This window comes from Parasteatoda tepidariorum, chromosome 9 (genome assembly GCF_982258835.1).
Source record: "Parasteatoda tepidariorum strain Cologne lab strain chromosome 9, Ptep-v5.0, whole genome shotgun sequence".
In the NCBI taxonomy this organism is placed as follows: Eukaryota; Metazoa; Arthropoda; class Arachnida; order Araneae; family Theridiidae; genus Parasteatoda; species Parasteatoda tepidariorum.
The window spans coordinates 64,749,966-64,764,928 of NC_141763.1; the positions used below are offsets into that span (position 1 = coordinate 64,749,966).

A 14,963-nucleotide genomic window follows, 5' to 3' on the forward strand; every position below is an offset into this window, starting at 1 on the left:
TATCAATAATATGATCTGTCGACACTTTCTGTAACATATCCTTTTTTACAGCAATTATCAGTAAGCTGTTAAGACGGTTCGTGTCAGTGGTGGACCGCAATCTATTTTGGATGATTTTAAGCCTGCTGAACGCTCTTTCGGCGGAATAACTTGTGACTGGATGAATGGCCAAGATCTTATAAATGCATGTTATTGTAGGAAATGCGAAAATTTCGAAAGCTACTTTCAGTGGGGAAAAAAATTCACACTTCCTCCAATCCTTATAAAGAACCGCCATATCTGATTCGTCAATTTCAGACTCTGAGCTTTCTTCCTCTGTGTCCAGTGATGCTGCATTTTGATATTCATTATGAATTTCACTGTCATCTTCTCCCAATTCAAGATAAAGATTTCTAAAGTTCTCCAGTTCATTAAAGGCTTCGTCAGCATCGAGACCGTACTTATTGCATAGAAAGCGTATGTCATCTTTTGTAGCTTTGAATGTCGAAGATCATTAACTTTTTTCGCTAAAAAGACTCATTTGACGGTTCAAAGTCAAATTTTTTTCCCGAAAAAGATCTTCAAGTTGAATGCTCAAACCAGTGGCGTACGCAGAATTTTTTCAAGGGGGGTGTTCATAATTTTCTGAAATTACTAAAAGAAATTCGAGTATGTAATAAAGCACTATTATTTCCCTAATTTAGACAGCTAACAATTTTGATTTTTTATTTAGACAGCATTGTTTAGTTAAATTTTGATTTGATTTTTTAAGTTTAAGAACATAGTGTAATATCTTCTCGCATGTAATATCTTCTGAAAAAAGTCCAATGTCCTATGGGTGGGAAGTAACACTTTGAGGGCCACTTCACATTCATCAGATTTTGTTATGCTAGAAACGTTTTCTTCAATAACATTTCTAAGGTATAACATTTCTGTTCAATAGAAAAACTTACATTGGCACCAGATGCTGTCACCTCACTAATTTCAGGTCGTGATTTTTTCTCAAAATGATTGAAAATTGTTAAATTCTTGCGTTTTGGCATCCTAAAGATCCAAGAACAGCAAATATATACATATATTTATTGGCATAGAAATATCCGCTATGCTACGATCTCAAAGTTTCGAGCTGAAATGAATAACTTCAACGAGCACAGTATCTCCAATGGCATTGTTACTGATTTCTTCACTAGTCGAAATAGTGGCGACGACGGGTTTGGTGATTGAATTAACTTTTTGTTAAGACAAAACGAAGCAGATTTAGCTACGAGCTCCGAAAGACAAGCGGCAGTGATCTTACTCTTAGTCTGACTAACTAACTCCACTGTACTCCGTTCCCCCTTTTATATTTTATTGTTAAACCCTGTCCCGCCCCAAAGGGGGCATCCGGGCATTCCCCCTTTTATATAATTTTCACCGCAACTCCAAAATTTTCGAATTGTCTTTAAGACGACAGGACGTCTAGGATTCCAGAATCATCGCGTAAAGACCTCTCGAATGACTGACTGTCAATCTCGAAAACTATCGCGACTGGCAGGAGAGAAAGGAACCAGCCCGTAACAGTATCACGCGAATTTGGTTTCAAAAGTACAACTCTATTATAGTAAATGTTTTTTCAGTGAGAAATACCGTGAGAAAAAAAAAGTAGGCATAAAGCAAATAAAAATATTTAGTCTTAAAAAATAATAGCCCGCATAATTTCTACTAAAATGTTTATTTTTGCCATTTTGTCTGAGCTCAAGGGGGGTGCCCCCTTATTCTCTGTGGACAGGAAATAGGGTGAGGTAGATTTCCAGAATTTCCTTATGTATTTTGCTTTGCACATGTAGTCAAGTTATGTATGCCTGAAAATGGCCAGTTGCTTCTTTTAATTATGTACATGAAATAAAAAAAAATTCTCTCGTCTAAATTCCCCCCAAACTATTCGTTTTATTTAGTGTAAAAATCCCCCACTAAGCTTCAAATGGGCGCATCGTGCGCCCGCCCACCTTCCCCCCTGATGGGGGCCCCTGGTGGAGAGGCGGCTAAGATAAATCAAAATGCATCCAGTGGGTGCTTCGCCGATTTCGTACTTCGCGCATATACTCCGAGGAAATCTCCATTCAGGTGTGAGGTCTACGTCATACAAGAATTATCGGCTGCAAGCGACGGAATCCAACGTCAGAGATTCGGACTTTGCAAATCAGACCGCAACGCCACAAGATGAACCAAATAATCTGTCAACTGGACAGCTGTTCTTTCCACAGGTGATTCAGGTTTAGCTTTCTAAGCAGTATTAGGTGTTGTTTGGTTTGGAAAAAACCTGGTACCAGATATAACCCATCAAACATCTGTGAAACAATGCATTCCAAGGAGGCAGTGCTTGTGAGTGGGGTGGATACCACCCCACATCTCTTTGGATGTATGCACTGACCTGCATGTCTTTTCACGTGGAACCGTGAATGATCATGTGTACAGAAATGACATTCTTTGTTTATGTGCACCCTCATATTTTATTCTTGTTTATGTGCACGTTCAGATCTATGCGAAGAAATTTTTTTCCAAAATTTCTTCTTTTCCTAAATCTAACTTTTATTTTGAGTATAATTTTTTTCCAAATGTAATTGTTACTTTTTTCTTCTGCATTAATTTGCTAAAAAAATTTAAGAGGATTTTATTGTTTTAAGTAAACACTTCACTCCTAGTCATTAAAAATAAGTAATTAACAACCCCTTACCCCTTAAAAGGACGCTGCGGGAGAAATGTTTCAAGAAAAATTCTTTTATACCTACATATATAATTAAAAGTATAGAAAAAGTGAGGTTCAGGTAAACCTAGAGAAAACCATTAAGTTTCAAATTCTGATTTTTTTCTTTCTTAATTATCAATATGCGAACAAATTATTGTACAATAACTATGCGATCCTGATTAATCATGCCATAATTTGTTTCAATTTTGAAAAAAAAAACATTTTCAGCCTTGAAACTTCCAAGTTTTCTCTAGATTTACCAGATATCACTTTTATCTGATTTTACCAAAAGAGGTAAAATAGAATGTGCCATGAATACTTTCCTTGTAAGTTCTTACGTATTATTTGAACAGTTTCTTGTGAAAGTAGAAAAATACATACTTTTAATATTTATACAGCATTTTAAACTGTATTAAAATTCAAACTCGAAAAAGATAAAGCTCGTGATTGAAGCCTGAGGAAGTTTACTGAGCTGAGTGTATGTGGAGATTTTAATCATGTAATCAGTGGAAAGTTACCAAAAACTCTGATGCAGATAAAAGCTACATAAGAATGAGTGAAAACAGACATGCATAATTTTTCAGTATTATTTTTTTTGAACTTAAAAGTAAGTTTTTTGTATTAATACTTCTAATGATTTAAAATAGTTTATCTTTACTCATTTAATGTTAAGCTCAATAAAGAAAATTAACAGGTAAGTGGTTAAGTTTTTTTTTGTTCTGTGATCGACATTTCTTTGTAATTTTTTTTCTTTTCAAGATTTTATTAATGCAATGGCAGACCAGAAGAGGTTCATAGATTCAAATAATATTTAAACATTAATTTTTGTGGCTCTAATCCATATGAATTTGGACATTTATAATCGGGGAAAAAAATTTCTTCCTATTTTTGAAACAGCGTCTTCAGGTTTTGAATATTTTAGGTATTGTGGTTAATTGTATGGTGTAAATAAATATTAATTCTTTTTCACCCTTTGGTAATCTTCCAAATACTTTTATTTAATAAAGAAACTTCATTGTTATTTTTTAAGCATCTATAAACTTGTTACTAAGCTAGTAAATGTTAAAGCTCACAGTAACTTAGGACTACAATATCTTATATTCTGAAAGAACACTAAAAGAAAAGGAAGAAACAAGAACTTCATTTTTTTTATTTTAATTTTAAAAATTCTGAAAGTGCTTTGAGAAATTCATAAAAATGAGAAGGGTGAAAAAAAAGGATGATGTTTTCATAATTGTTTATTTAAAAGATTTATTATTTGTATATTGATTAGAAGTTGTGGTGATCATGTTAAATTAGTCTTTAGTAGTAGCAAATCTGATAATTTGTTACAAAATGTGTGTATTATATTATTGAATATTAAACTCAAATTATTTCTGTCAAGGAAAGAAAGAAATATTTGTTGTGTGCATTGTACAGCATATTTTTAATTATACAGTATTTCATTGTGTTAATTCTTTAAACCCTTCCTGTTGAGACTCCATGCTAGAAATTTGTTAATGTATAGAAGAATGTTGCAGTAAAAAAAAATTTTCGTAATTTTTTGAGACCACATGTTTTGAGATATTCCAGGTCAAATCAGGTCACTTCTAAAGTTTGACCTAGCCTGAGAAGGTCATATAAGGTATCAATTAAAAGCTCTATTTTTTAGCTTTGCAATGGTTTTTGAAATTTTTTTCTGATACGATTAGAAAAAAAGTTACAGCCATTTATATGTATGCAAATTTGTCGTTTCTTATGAAAATTTTATTTTTTCAGATGTCCATAATTTGGACAATTTTCAAATTAAAAATCTAAAAATTGGTAGAATTTCTTTCCTTATAATGAGTGTTTATTCCACCGAATTTCATTTAAAGCGGAGAGGGGTCGGTCCAAAAGTGATTGATCTGACGTGAAATGACTCTAAAGAAGCTATTTGCTGATCTTAACTTCCAATTACGAAAGATTTCAGCTTTTTCCCAGTTACATTGCAGCACAGTAAAGCGATGTTTTTTTTGTTTTTTTTTTAAATTTTCCTCCAGAAAGTGGACACCAGATTATGAAGTCCATTTTAATAATAGACCATCCTAAACTCCGACTTTTGCACTTAGGATGAAAAAGATATTATCTGTATTAAATGTAGGGGATTTTAAAATTTTACCAGCATGTCATCTACTTATTCCTAGGAGTATTACGTATTTTAATAGAATTGCTATTTTTAAGGATCATTCTATACAACAAACATCAGCTCTTATTTATCGTCAGATTTTTTTTACTTACGAGAACAATATCAGGATTCTAATTCAATTTTACTGAGGGCTCAAAGAAAGATAATCATATTATATCTGCAGTAATTACGCCTGAAGATATTGTCACCGAGAAACTAAATTCTGAATGCTCAGTTTTAACACGTGAAGCGCTCACGCAATTTTGTTTGTTATGAAATTTATATTTTCGCAAACATATAAATTTTTTTTTACATAGATTCTTATTTTATCACAGCATGAAAAATCTCATCACGAAATATAACTTATATTTTCTGAAAGCTCCATGCAAGTTATTTTTTGAAAGCTCCATTGTAAAAACTCTAGATTGGTACATGCCAAAATAGCACTTTTTATGCATAAAAACACTAAAGATTTTTTAATTATTCGTTCTCAGATACATATAATTAAAAAAATTCGTAAGAAACAATACTTTACTTGTTTAGACAGCAATGTCTAATGCGTTAATAGGAGCAAGTACGAAATTGTACTTTTTGTACTATTATAATTTCTAAAATGATCAATCTCGATGAACAGATTAATAGTTTAGAATAATCTAAGTATTAGTTTAATTTAATTCAGCGTCAAAAATTTTATCGAAAACAATACCTTAACTGCCTATCTGGAGAAAATTCAATTTCTCCGCTCAAATCATCCTCATTTCTTTCAAAAAAGAGAGAAGTTAAAAGAAATGAGAGGAGAGTTTTCAGATAACATTTATAAGGACATAAAACTCTCGATAAAAAAAAAAAGTCTTAGGTATTTTTCCGAGGAAAAAGTATAATTTTACTAGGCTAGACATTCAAAACCACGAAGTGCTAGCTGAAAAGTAAGAACAAGTATAGAAAATAATTCTAAAATGATTTAATTTAAGATAAAATTATCGCATGGAACGAAAAACTAAAATTTCAGTTGACGGTTTTAATCTATTTCCGATAAGTTAAAGGATGGAAAAAGTCCACTTTGCCAACAAAACGGTTTTAAACCGTTAAAAATGGGGAGAAATTTAAAAAAAAAAAAAAAAAAAAAAAAAACTGGCGTTTTTTACAGTGCACGTTTAACTCATAAACACCTCTTACTGAATGAACCCAAGCCTATTGCGGAGAACCACTAACTGTTAAACACATTTTGAAACTAAAAAAAAAGTTGATATTTCAATTGCGATAATCCAAATTTAACGATTTTAATTGGTGACGATCCTCATATAAGCCTTGTTGACAGAATTATAATATCAACCAAGAGTTAAGCGCGGTATATCCTTTCCTGACTCTTGCGTCCAAAATAACTAACTTAGTCTGTTAAACTGATTCCTTCCCAGTTCTTAACAGGACTAGTATAATAATATTAAAAATATAAAACATAATTTTACAATTTCAACTTTTACTTTGAGGTTCTCCAAAATATTCATATTTTCTAAGTTTTAATGTAATTATTTAATTTTAAATGTACTAAATGTTAAATGTAGTATAGACGAGTATGACTCATCCTAAATTAACTAACAATTCTATTATAACGCTCATTTTTATTTTTTAAAATATTGTTCAGCTTCTTAAAGAATAGAAAGATGTAAGAACTTTTAATAGACATGTTATTAGAAATTCTCAATGTTTGCAACGCGTTTTTGTAAAAATCTGTTTACTCACTATATTTGGAAGACGCTAAAAAATAATGTAAAAAGAAAGAGTTAAAAAAATCTTTTATTTAAGTGCATTCTAACATTATGCAAACGTAATCATGTTCTCGTTCAGAAATATAATATTAAAATTAGATGATTTGTGCTATAAAATTTTTAAATTGTGCTATAAAATTTAATTGTGCTATAAAATATTTAAATTGTTTAAAATAAAGTTCGTATCAGTCTTTATGATAAATTATGAAGGATTTCGATGTTTTCATCAATTTGAATTTATTCCATTTATGTTAAGAACTGATAAGTATGGTGTAAGATATGAAAATTAAGAGCAAAAACATTGAATTATCATGAACAGTAAGAAAAATAACTCTATTATTATCTGTTCTCATTGAAGTCATTATCTGTTTGAATCAAGATAAAAAGATTTAAATTTCTGGAAAATTATTTTGTATGGATGTGAATAAAATTTGCTTATTCGCTTGATGTTGTTATTATTATTTAACTTTACTTAGCAAAGTTTGTACGTTACGTTTGGAACGTTATTTTTATTTTTCGAAAAGAATAATTTTGAAGCATGCTATTATCAAACAGGAAGGTACTGTAAATTTAATGTTGTTCAAACTATTAAAAACACTTAAGTTATTCCCTCTTGAATGTAAAATTCTGATAAGAATAACTTGATTTTGCGATATACTACCATTTAGTAAGAATATATTAATTAAATATATATAATTAATTATAATATTGTTTTTAACATAAATAAACTACTTCGCATTAAGACCGTTTTGTTAAAGAAAATGTCCATTCAATCGCAGATCCGGTGGTGTTTCTTTCGGTCATTTATGCCCCGATGTGATCCCAGTCTCCCTTCCGATGCAAAGTAACTTTCGGACTGTCTTATCTTGTCTTATAAGGGTTCTTCATAAGAGAAGAACTGGTTTGAAGTTAATTTTTGATGTTCTTCAAACAAGTGGCGATTATGAGAGTGCTTCTCAATAAGCTCCGTTTTGCTGACTTTTTCTCAACACATGGATATCAGATAGATCAGGTGGGGCGGCTGGTCCCTGGACGTATGGTAGTGTTATCTGAATAACTGCAGTGTTATCTGAATAATTTTAAAAATATTTGGTAACAGACTTGACATTTCTCTTGGACAGCCCAAACAATTAACATTTACCAGAAAACTTCGAAACTTCAAAAATATCTTCTAAATTTATTATAAAATAAATTCTTTACAATACGTTAGTGAACGTAATTTTACAGATTGGAAATTGGTTAAATATTAAATAGAAATTTGACTTTTTATTTATTTTATATAGTCTATTTTCTAAGATATTTTACATTTCATAAAAAAGAAGCGTTAGGCGAATTCTTATAATATTACACATAATAACTCTTAATCGTATATATTTTTGGAAAACACAAGCATCTGAGCCAGCAGGTCATTAAATTTCAAAATAAATAATAGTCCTTTTACGGACATCAAAAATGCCACAAATTTGAAATCCATGATATCATCTCACTCTTCCACTGTATTGTTTCCTGATAAGTAATGTTCAGAAGCTTTGTTTCCACTTGATAACAACTCTACACAGAAACATCTTATTAATTTCTTAATAACGTGGTATTTTTAAGATAATAAACATGACACATTTTCAAAGTTTAGTAAATTATTTGAATACATTGTTACGATAATCATAAATGTATCCTGAAAATTTATATAGAAATTTATTACTCCTTTTTTTTCCAGTATCAACTTTTAGCCTTGTGTATGACTTCGTTTTCACTTTTTCTTTTTGCGCTTGCATTCTTTCTAATCAGTGTTCTATGGAAAAAGTTTAGTCTTGAAAAGACACCCAAGAAATCTATACCAACTCTAAAATGTTCAAACGTGTTATTTTTCTATTGTATGTTGGCAAGTGGAATCAGAATACTTCATTACGGTTTCACTTATGTTTTATGCAGTAAGTATAATTTTAGTCTTTGTTTTTAAAAATATAAATTTAATGATGGTTTTAATTATATGCTTCTCTTAAACATAGGATTGAGGCGCTGTGGTGAAAAGTTACATTTGTTCAGGGATGCTAACTGACCGGCTTTCGGCAAAGATTTAACAGCGTGGTTATATAAGTGTAGAAAAAGAAAAACTTGTATAAATGTTTTACATTTCGCCAATACTTTAAAACGCTGGCCGCGAAATAATAGTAACCAAGTGGCATGTTTTATGTATATTTCAATAGTTTTAATGTAGCGATGGGCGACATTAAGTTAAATTTCTTAACTCAGCGATCAACATAAACTTTTCTACCTTTAGAAAAACTATTTCTACAAAACAGAGCACGTAGGCATCTCGGTTCAAAGTGCGAGTATAATAACCTATTCCACGTATTACTACTAATATTTCTAATACAGACTAACTAACAATTCTCGCGTGAATTCGAAAGTTAGATAGCAGTTCATCGCCTAACTATCAGATAAAATGGGATGCAGATATGGGAAATAAACTGCATGAAATTAAACCATCAATTAACACATTTAAAAGATTAAATAGTTCCAATGAAAATTGAAGCACTTAGAAACGTTTTATGTATATATGTATAATATGAAGAAATAGATATCACTCAATGTATGTTTTATTTTAATGCCCAAGATTGATTTTAATGCCGAAGGAGGTAAGCATATAAAAACAGTAATGATGACACAATTTCGAAAAAGAGGAGTATTATTCAAATTAAAAATAAAAATGATATATGCTCAATTTCAAAGTTCAAGATAATTTCTTTAGTGAAATATATGTAAGCTTTAAGGGGTTTATCTATAGAAAGCAACAACATCCCTAAGTGTTGTTTTGCTATGTAAGTATATGGGGTTGTCTAGTTATGACCATGCACTCATTTTCAAGGGGCATTGTTGCTTTTCATAGTTATGCTTTGTCAATTTTAAGTGAAAAATACAGCTTTTAGCGGGGTTTTTTTTCTGCGCTGAAGATCTTGGTTAAACATGATGTTAAAAATCAAGTCCCTCTTTCTTTTTTGAGACAATAACGATGAATCTTCTCTTTCAAAATGAGTTAAAATAAAGAGATTTTTTTATAAGAACATTTATAATTAAAAGATATAATTATAGAAGGAAAAACACCGAGGCATTGTGCCATAAAAAAAGTGATTTTCTCTGTAATGTTTTTGTATAAAGTATTAACCCTTTAATGGGCCCTTTATTTCTAGTAAAGGTAAATTAAAGTATTTTTGGAATTGAAATTGTTTTAAGAACAGTAACTGATATAAAAAATTAAAAAAAAAACTCATTTAGTTTATAAAAATGCCATTTTTTTGGTGGTAAATATGTTTAACATGACCTATTAGGAACTTACTGACTTTTATTTTTCTTTATTTATAAAATAAATTCCTTAAATGCTACAAACTTCAAAAGGAATTATGTATTTTATAACTTTATATGTTTTTTAAAAGTGACAAATGGTTACCAATTTTATTCAAACTCACTTCAAGAAAGCGGAAGTTATTGAAAAATGGAAACCTAAATTAAAAGTGGTAAAACGTGGTGGCAAGTATACTTACCACGGCCTTCAAAAGGGTTAATAGAATGTAGCTCCCTTGCTGGTAATGTAGCGTCCCAGTTAATATTAATTGATTTCATCTGTTGTTGAAGTTGCATTTTCATATCCAAAAGCTGCCATATCGCTTCCTTTATTTACATCCTTAAAAATGTACTCGATCTCTTTCATTGAATTACAGTTTTCGACAGTGATGGATGCGGCGAATACGGTACAATCCAACGATTATCAACTTCAACAATAATTAAAATGACGGATCTTCCGCCATCTTCTTTTGATCTTTGACGATAAAGTGGATAGCAGTCATTTGCCAGTGATAGTCTCAGTTAATTCTCTTGGATATCGTTTGGTGCATTTTCCATCAGACATGCGTGGTGAAGTGTGTTGAGTGAACCATGAATCATATTTTCGATAATGACCTGAAATAACTCTGGATCAATGGCGACATCAGATATTCCTGCTGATATGACTTGATCAATTTGACATGCTGCGATTTTTTTTTCAATAAGCATGTGGCAATACTCTTTTTTGCCATTCAATAGAATACATGCCGACCGGCCTGTGTAGGTGGCAGGGAACTGTCCTTGCATCAGAAGGGTTCTGGGTTCGAATCCCGGGCAAGGCATGGATGTTTCTTTCTCTCTCTGTGTGTTCTATGTCCTTTCTCCTTTGTGTGTGAATGTGACCCGCCCTATAAACGGGTTGTGTGAATGGCGTGGCAGAAGTCGAATTCCTGGCCATATATGGCGCCACTGAAAAACAGGAACAATCGCACCCCCACTGCCTAAACAGGCATACGGCAAAAAAAAAAACAGAATACATCCAACAACGGTTTTCTCTAAAAACTTGACGCTTTACAATCAAATCAAGTAAAGATTTTAATTTCTGCTTGAACACATGTGCGGTAATATCATGACGATCCGATGATGATTGTCCTTGTAACGAAAGCTCTTTAATCTATTTATAGTGATGTATCTACCAACAGTAACCGCAAATGCATCAAAATTTCTTAAAAAACATAACCTATCACACTCAGAAATTAGAAGTACTAGGAAACTCATCTTAGGAAAGATTCATCTAGCCGAATATCTATAAAGACTGACAACTATGATCAATAACGTGTTTATCAATCTAAAGTACATAAATACATTTATCAGTAATAACATTAATAATTTGCTCGCTATGACCTAGATACCCCACAGCCAGTGCTGCGCTTGCGTAGTGCAGACGTAAAGTTAAACAGTCTTCGAATCTGCCACACCCGGTTATGACGTCTTCGTTTATTGTTTGGAGAGAGTGGAATGAGATTATCTTGAATGATTCTACAAATAAATCAAAGATCCACTAGTTATAAAGATCATCTTGACCTAGTGTCCTAAATTTAAAAATTAAACGTCCTTATTGTAATTGAGAATTTCCTCATTTATCTACCTTACTCCTCACGGAAATCTCATTGACTACCTTAAAAACATCGGATGCTTCTCATAAATTTAAATAAGATTTTTAATAGAGATCTAGTGTTAGGCTTTTCGGTTCTTGCACTTAAAACTTAAATTGCTAACTAAAATAAACGAAGAGAACGGGCAGTTTCAGATAAAATAATTGTACAGAGTTCAATATTGTGTTGATTCACCAAAGTCTATAATTAATCCTATAAAGTCTATAATTCGCTCATGGGCTGCAATAATGGCACAACTAAAAAAATACGCGTTTTGGTCTAAGAACAAGTATAAATATGAAAATACACATTCTTTTCAACAGTAACACTTTTTTTTCTTTTCTCCGAGCCTTGAGCAGGTTATGAAAAACCCTTAACCATATAGCCCAGGACTTGGCCACTAGTCCAGCTCCACTCCAGCCTAGGAACGGGTCCAGTCAGCGGTATTGAAAATTTTCTACTTAACATGATATTTAAAAGAAGAAATTTTTTTTTTTAAACTGAAAGTGTGGAATTTACGAAGAAATAAGACAAAGAGAAAAAAAAAATTATACAAGTGAAATAGGAGATTATTAAAATTGTTATAAATAGTGATTATCTGCTAAAAAGTTCATTACTGTTATTAATTTTTTGGTTAAAGTATTGTTTATAATAAAATTTTTCTGCCAAATTTCTAAATTTATTCGGCTAGGTTGACGACTATGCCAGGAGACAGTGTAGGAACAACTAGTGAAATAATGTTCAGGCGAACCTTGTTGGCCTGGAAGATCAGTACCTGTTATATGCAGGTAATGAAAAGAGGTTGGAAATGGTCCGTGACCCGTCAAGAACCAGACAACAGCAATACTAGCAAACTAAAGATTTCTAATGCATTTTCCTTAGCAATGAAAACTTTAAACCCACTTATCTCAAAACATGATTTTTTGAATTGTGCCGCTATTGCAGCCCATGAGCGAATTAATCAATTTTTTTCTTTTATTTTGCTCTTATGAACTAATTAATCATATTATTTAAAAATTGCATTACATTATGAAACCTTTTTTTAAAGTTATACTCAATGTTGCATGTGGAATGTGCGTCCTATTTGAAAAAGAACGAATTTTTCACGCCACTGTTGCTTTGAAGACTTTTGTGGTTTTCTTCAAACCGGAAACTGTTGAGGTTTGCCATTCAATATTTTTAATACAAATTTAAGATTTTCAACTAATTTATGTATGGGGTTCTAAAGTCAATGAAACATGAAAACGCTGCACAACGAAATTTGTTGTGTGTGGCCATTAAAGCCCACACTCAATGAAATTCGATACATTCTACAAGATTTATTCGCGTGTAAGTAGTTCTATGTTACATTTTAATGCATGCATAGTGATTGAAAGCTTTGATCTCTTAATCAGTGGTATTCCGGCTAAGGCGTTTACAGTAGAGGCAGCCGACAAAAATTATTTCATTTCAGACTGTGGGAGAAAATTACTAAGTATTCCTGTTTGAGTCGGTTATTTTATACCCTTTATTACAACATTCGGTTTATTAGTGACGTAGTTATTATCAATATTTGCTATTTATTATTGATTATTATCTGATTAATTGGGACAGTAAAAGGACAAAGATGTGTGTTCATTTGCCCGATTTACACTAGTCCTGAGTTCCCAACACCAATGTTTAAGCAGAAATCATTTTTATTTTATTTTATAATCGCCGTTAAACAGCCGACACAATTTTACTACTAATGTTTAACTCCGTAGCCTTGTAATTTTGAACCCAATCCAGAAGACACCGAAACTCCTGGATCAAGTATTGGGAGAAGTTTTGCCTTCGTGGAAGACTTTTTGATGGAGCTAACCAGCATTTCCGTTACATGGAGAGGAAAACCACGAGAACCTCCCACGGTTAGCCTGGCGGCAAGGGAACTCTAACCCATGATCCGTCTACCACTGAGGATATTTCATGTCAGCACTGTGGTCGGTACAAGCCGGATGCGTAGTTCGTATCGACTGGCATTCGAACCCGGTTCGCCTCATTGGAAGGCGAACGCTCTATCCCCTGAGTCATCGTGACTCAAGCAGAAATTCCCTTCACCATTTTAGGGTTGTGTGTCACTGCTCGGCATATATTAGCCTGATATTATTTTACTGTTAATTGCCATTGCCCGATATTTCCTACACCAACATTTTTCTTAATGTACTCTACATGCGAACTGTTGTAATAATAACAGTCGATTATTAACAATAACCCAATAAGTCTGTTAGGGTGAAATTTGTTTTTTTTTTAATGAAAAAATGATTTATTGAAGTAAGAAAATGTTTTTCTTTGATCGGGCAACTTAGTAAAATTTTTTTAAAGAAAAGAAATTGCTCCTATAAGATAGTTATGGTAATCTATAGACCTACCGCCCAAAACAAGACAAACCTACAACACTTTTCACCTATTTTTGATTGATTCAAGTAAAAAAAAAGCGGATAATCTAAAACCATTTTTTTATTTTAAAATAATTACTTAGAATTATTTCAATCTCTGTCACAGTATTTTATTTAAAGTAACAATATGTCCAGAAGAAAAAATTTTCTTTTATGTAAAAATTTAAGAAATGTATTTGTAAATTTTTTTAAAATAAATTTTTATTATTTTTTGTATTGTATTAAAAACGTTGCTTTTTTCCTTCAGGTTGTATTAAGTAGTAATGTTACTATTGACAAATCCAACGAATATGACCTTCTGCACCCATGGCTTGGAACTGGTCTTCTTACCAGGTAATACTCGTTTAATAATGATATTTTAAACATATTTCGTATTTTAATTTCTTCATTTCCTCTTCAAGAAGATGGTTTTATTCTCTTGCGTCAGCGGGTATGTTAGAATAACTGTTAATAAAATTGATGATTCCATTAAAAATTTACTATAAATTTCCCTTACAAGCTCTTAATTTCATCCTATTATTTAATTATTAAGTTTATTTTCATTGCAAAAACTGTTTTATGGGACAGTATTTGTTTTATGAAAAAATAAATATTTAGAATACACCACATCTTTTGATTTGTTTTAAAATATTTTGTATGATGCAGCACGTTCATTTTATTTTTTGTCTCCTGGAGTCTTGACAGTTTCGGACAGAACCAGTTTGGACTGCTGACTTACAAGAAGTCAAGAGGAAAGTTGAACTCAATCGATATTTTACCCATATACCACTGATGGATGAAGGTGCAGCTGCTAATCCGTCATAATTTGTGACTTTTTTTAATGAATGCAAGGGTAAGGGTAAAAGAGAGATGGGATACATTAAACTTAGATCTCATGATGCAAGAAAACCTGCTTTAGCTTGGATAAATTCGAAATAGTTTGTCACCTAGGGATGATGCAGAAAATCAGCTAAACTGACT

At 31.8% G+C, this 14,963-nt stretch overlaps 1 protein-coding gene across 4 annotated transcripts in view; it reads left to right on the forward strand.

Moving 5' to 3' along the window:
* The first annotated feature begins 3,131 nt into the window (after positions 1-3,131).
* LOC107456122 (cytochrome P450 4V2) overlaps positions 3,132-14,963 on the forward strand; it is a 50,254-nt gene continuing 38,422 nt past the window's right edge. Inside the window, exons 1-4 of one of the 4 annotated variants that reach the window (XM_087152024.1) lie at positions 3,132-3,311; positions 8,331-8,544; positions 12,638-12,750; positions 14,251-14,336. In XM_087152024.1, coding sequence (XP_087008150.1) covers positions 3,273-3,311; positions 8,331-8,544; positions 12,638-12,750; positions 14,251-14,336 — 452 coding nt within the window. In that variant the 5' untranslated portion in view covers positions 3,132-3,272. Of the gene's footprint in view, positions 3,399-7,036; positions 7,176-8,330; positions 8,545-12,637; positions 12,751-14,250; positions 14,337-14,963 lie in introns of those variants that run through there. The other 3 variants (XM_087152020.1, XM_087152023.1, XM_087152022.1) reach the window with 3 other exon arrangements.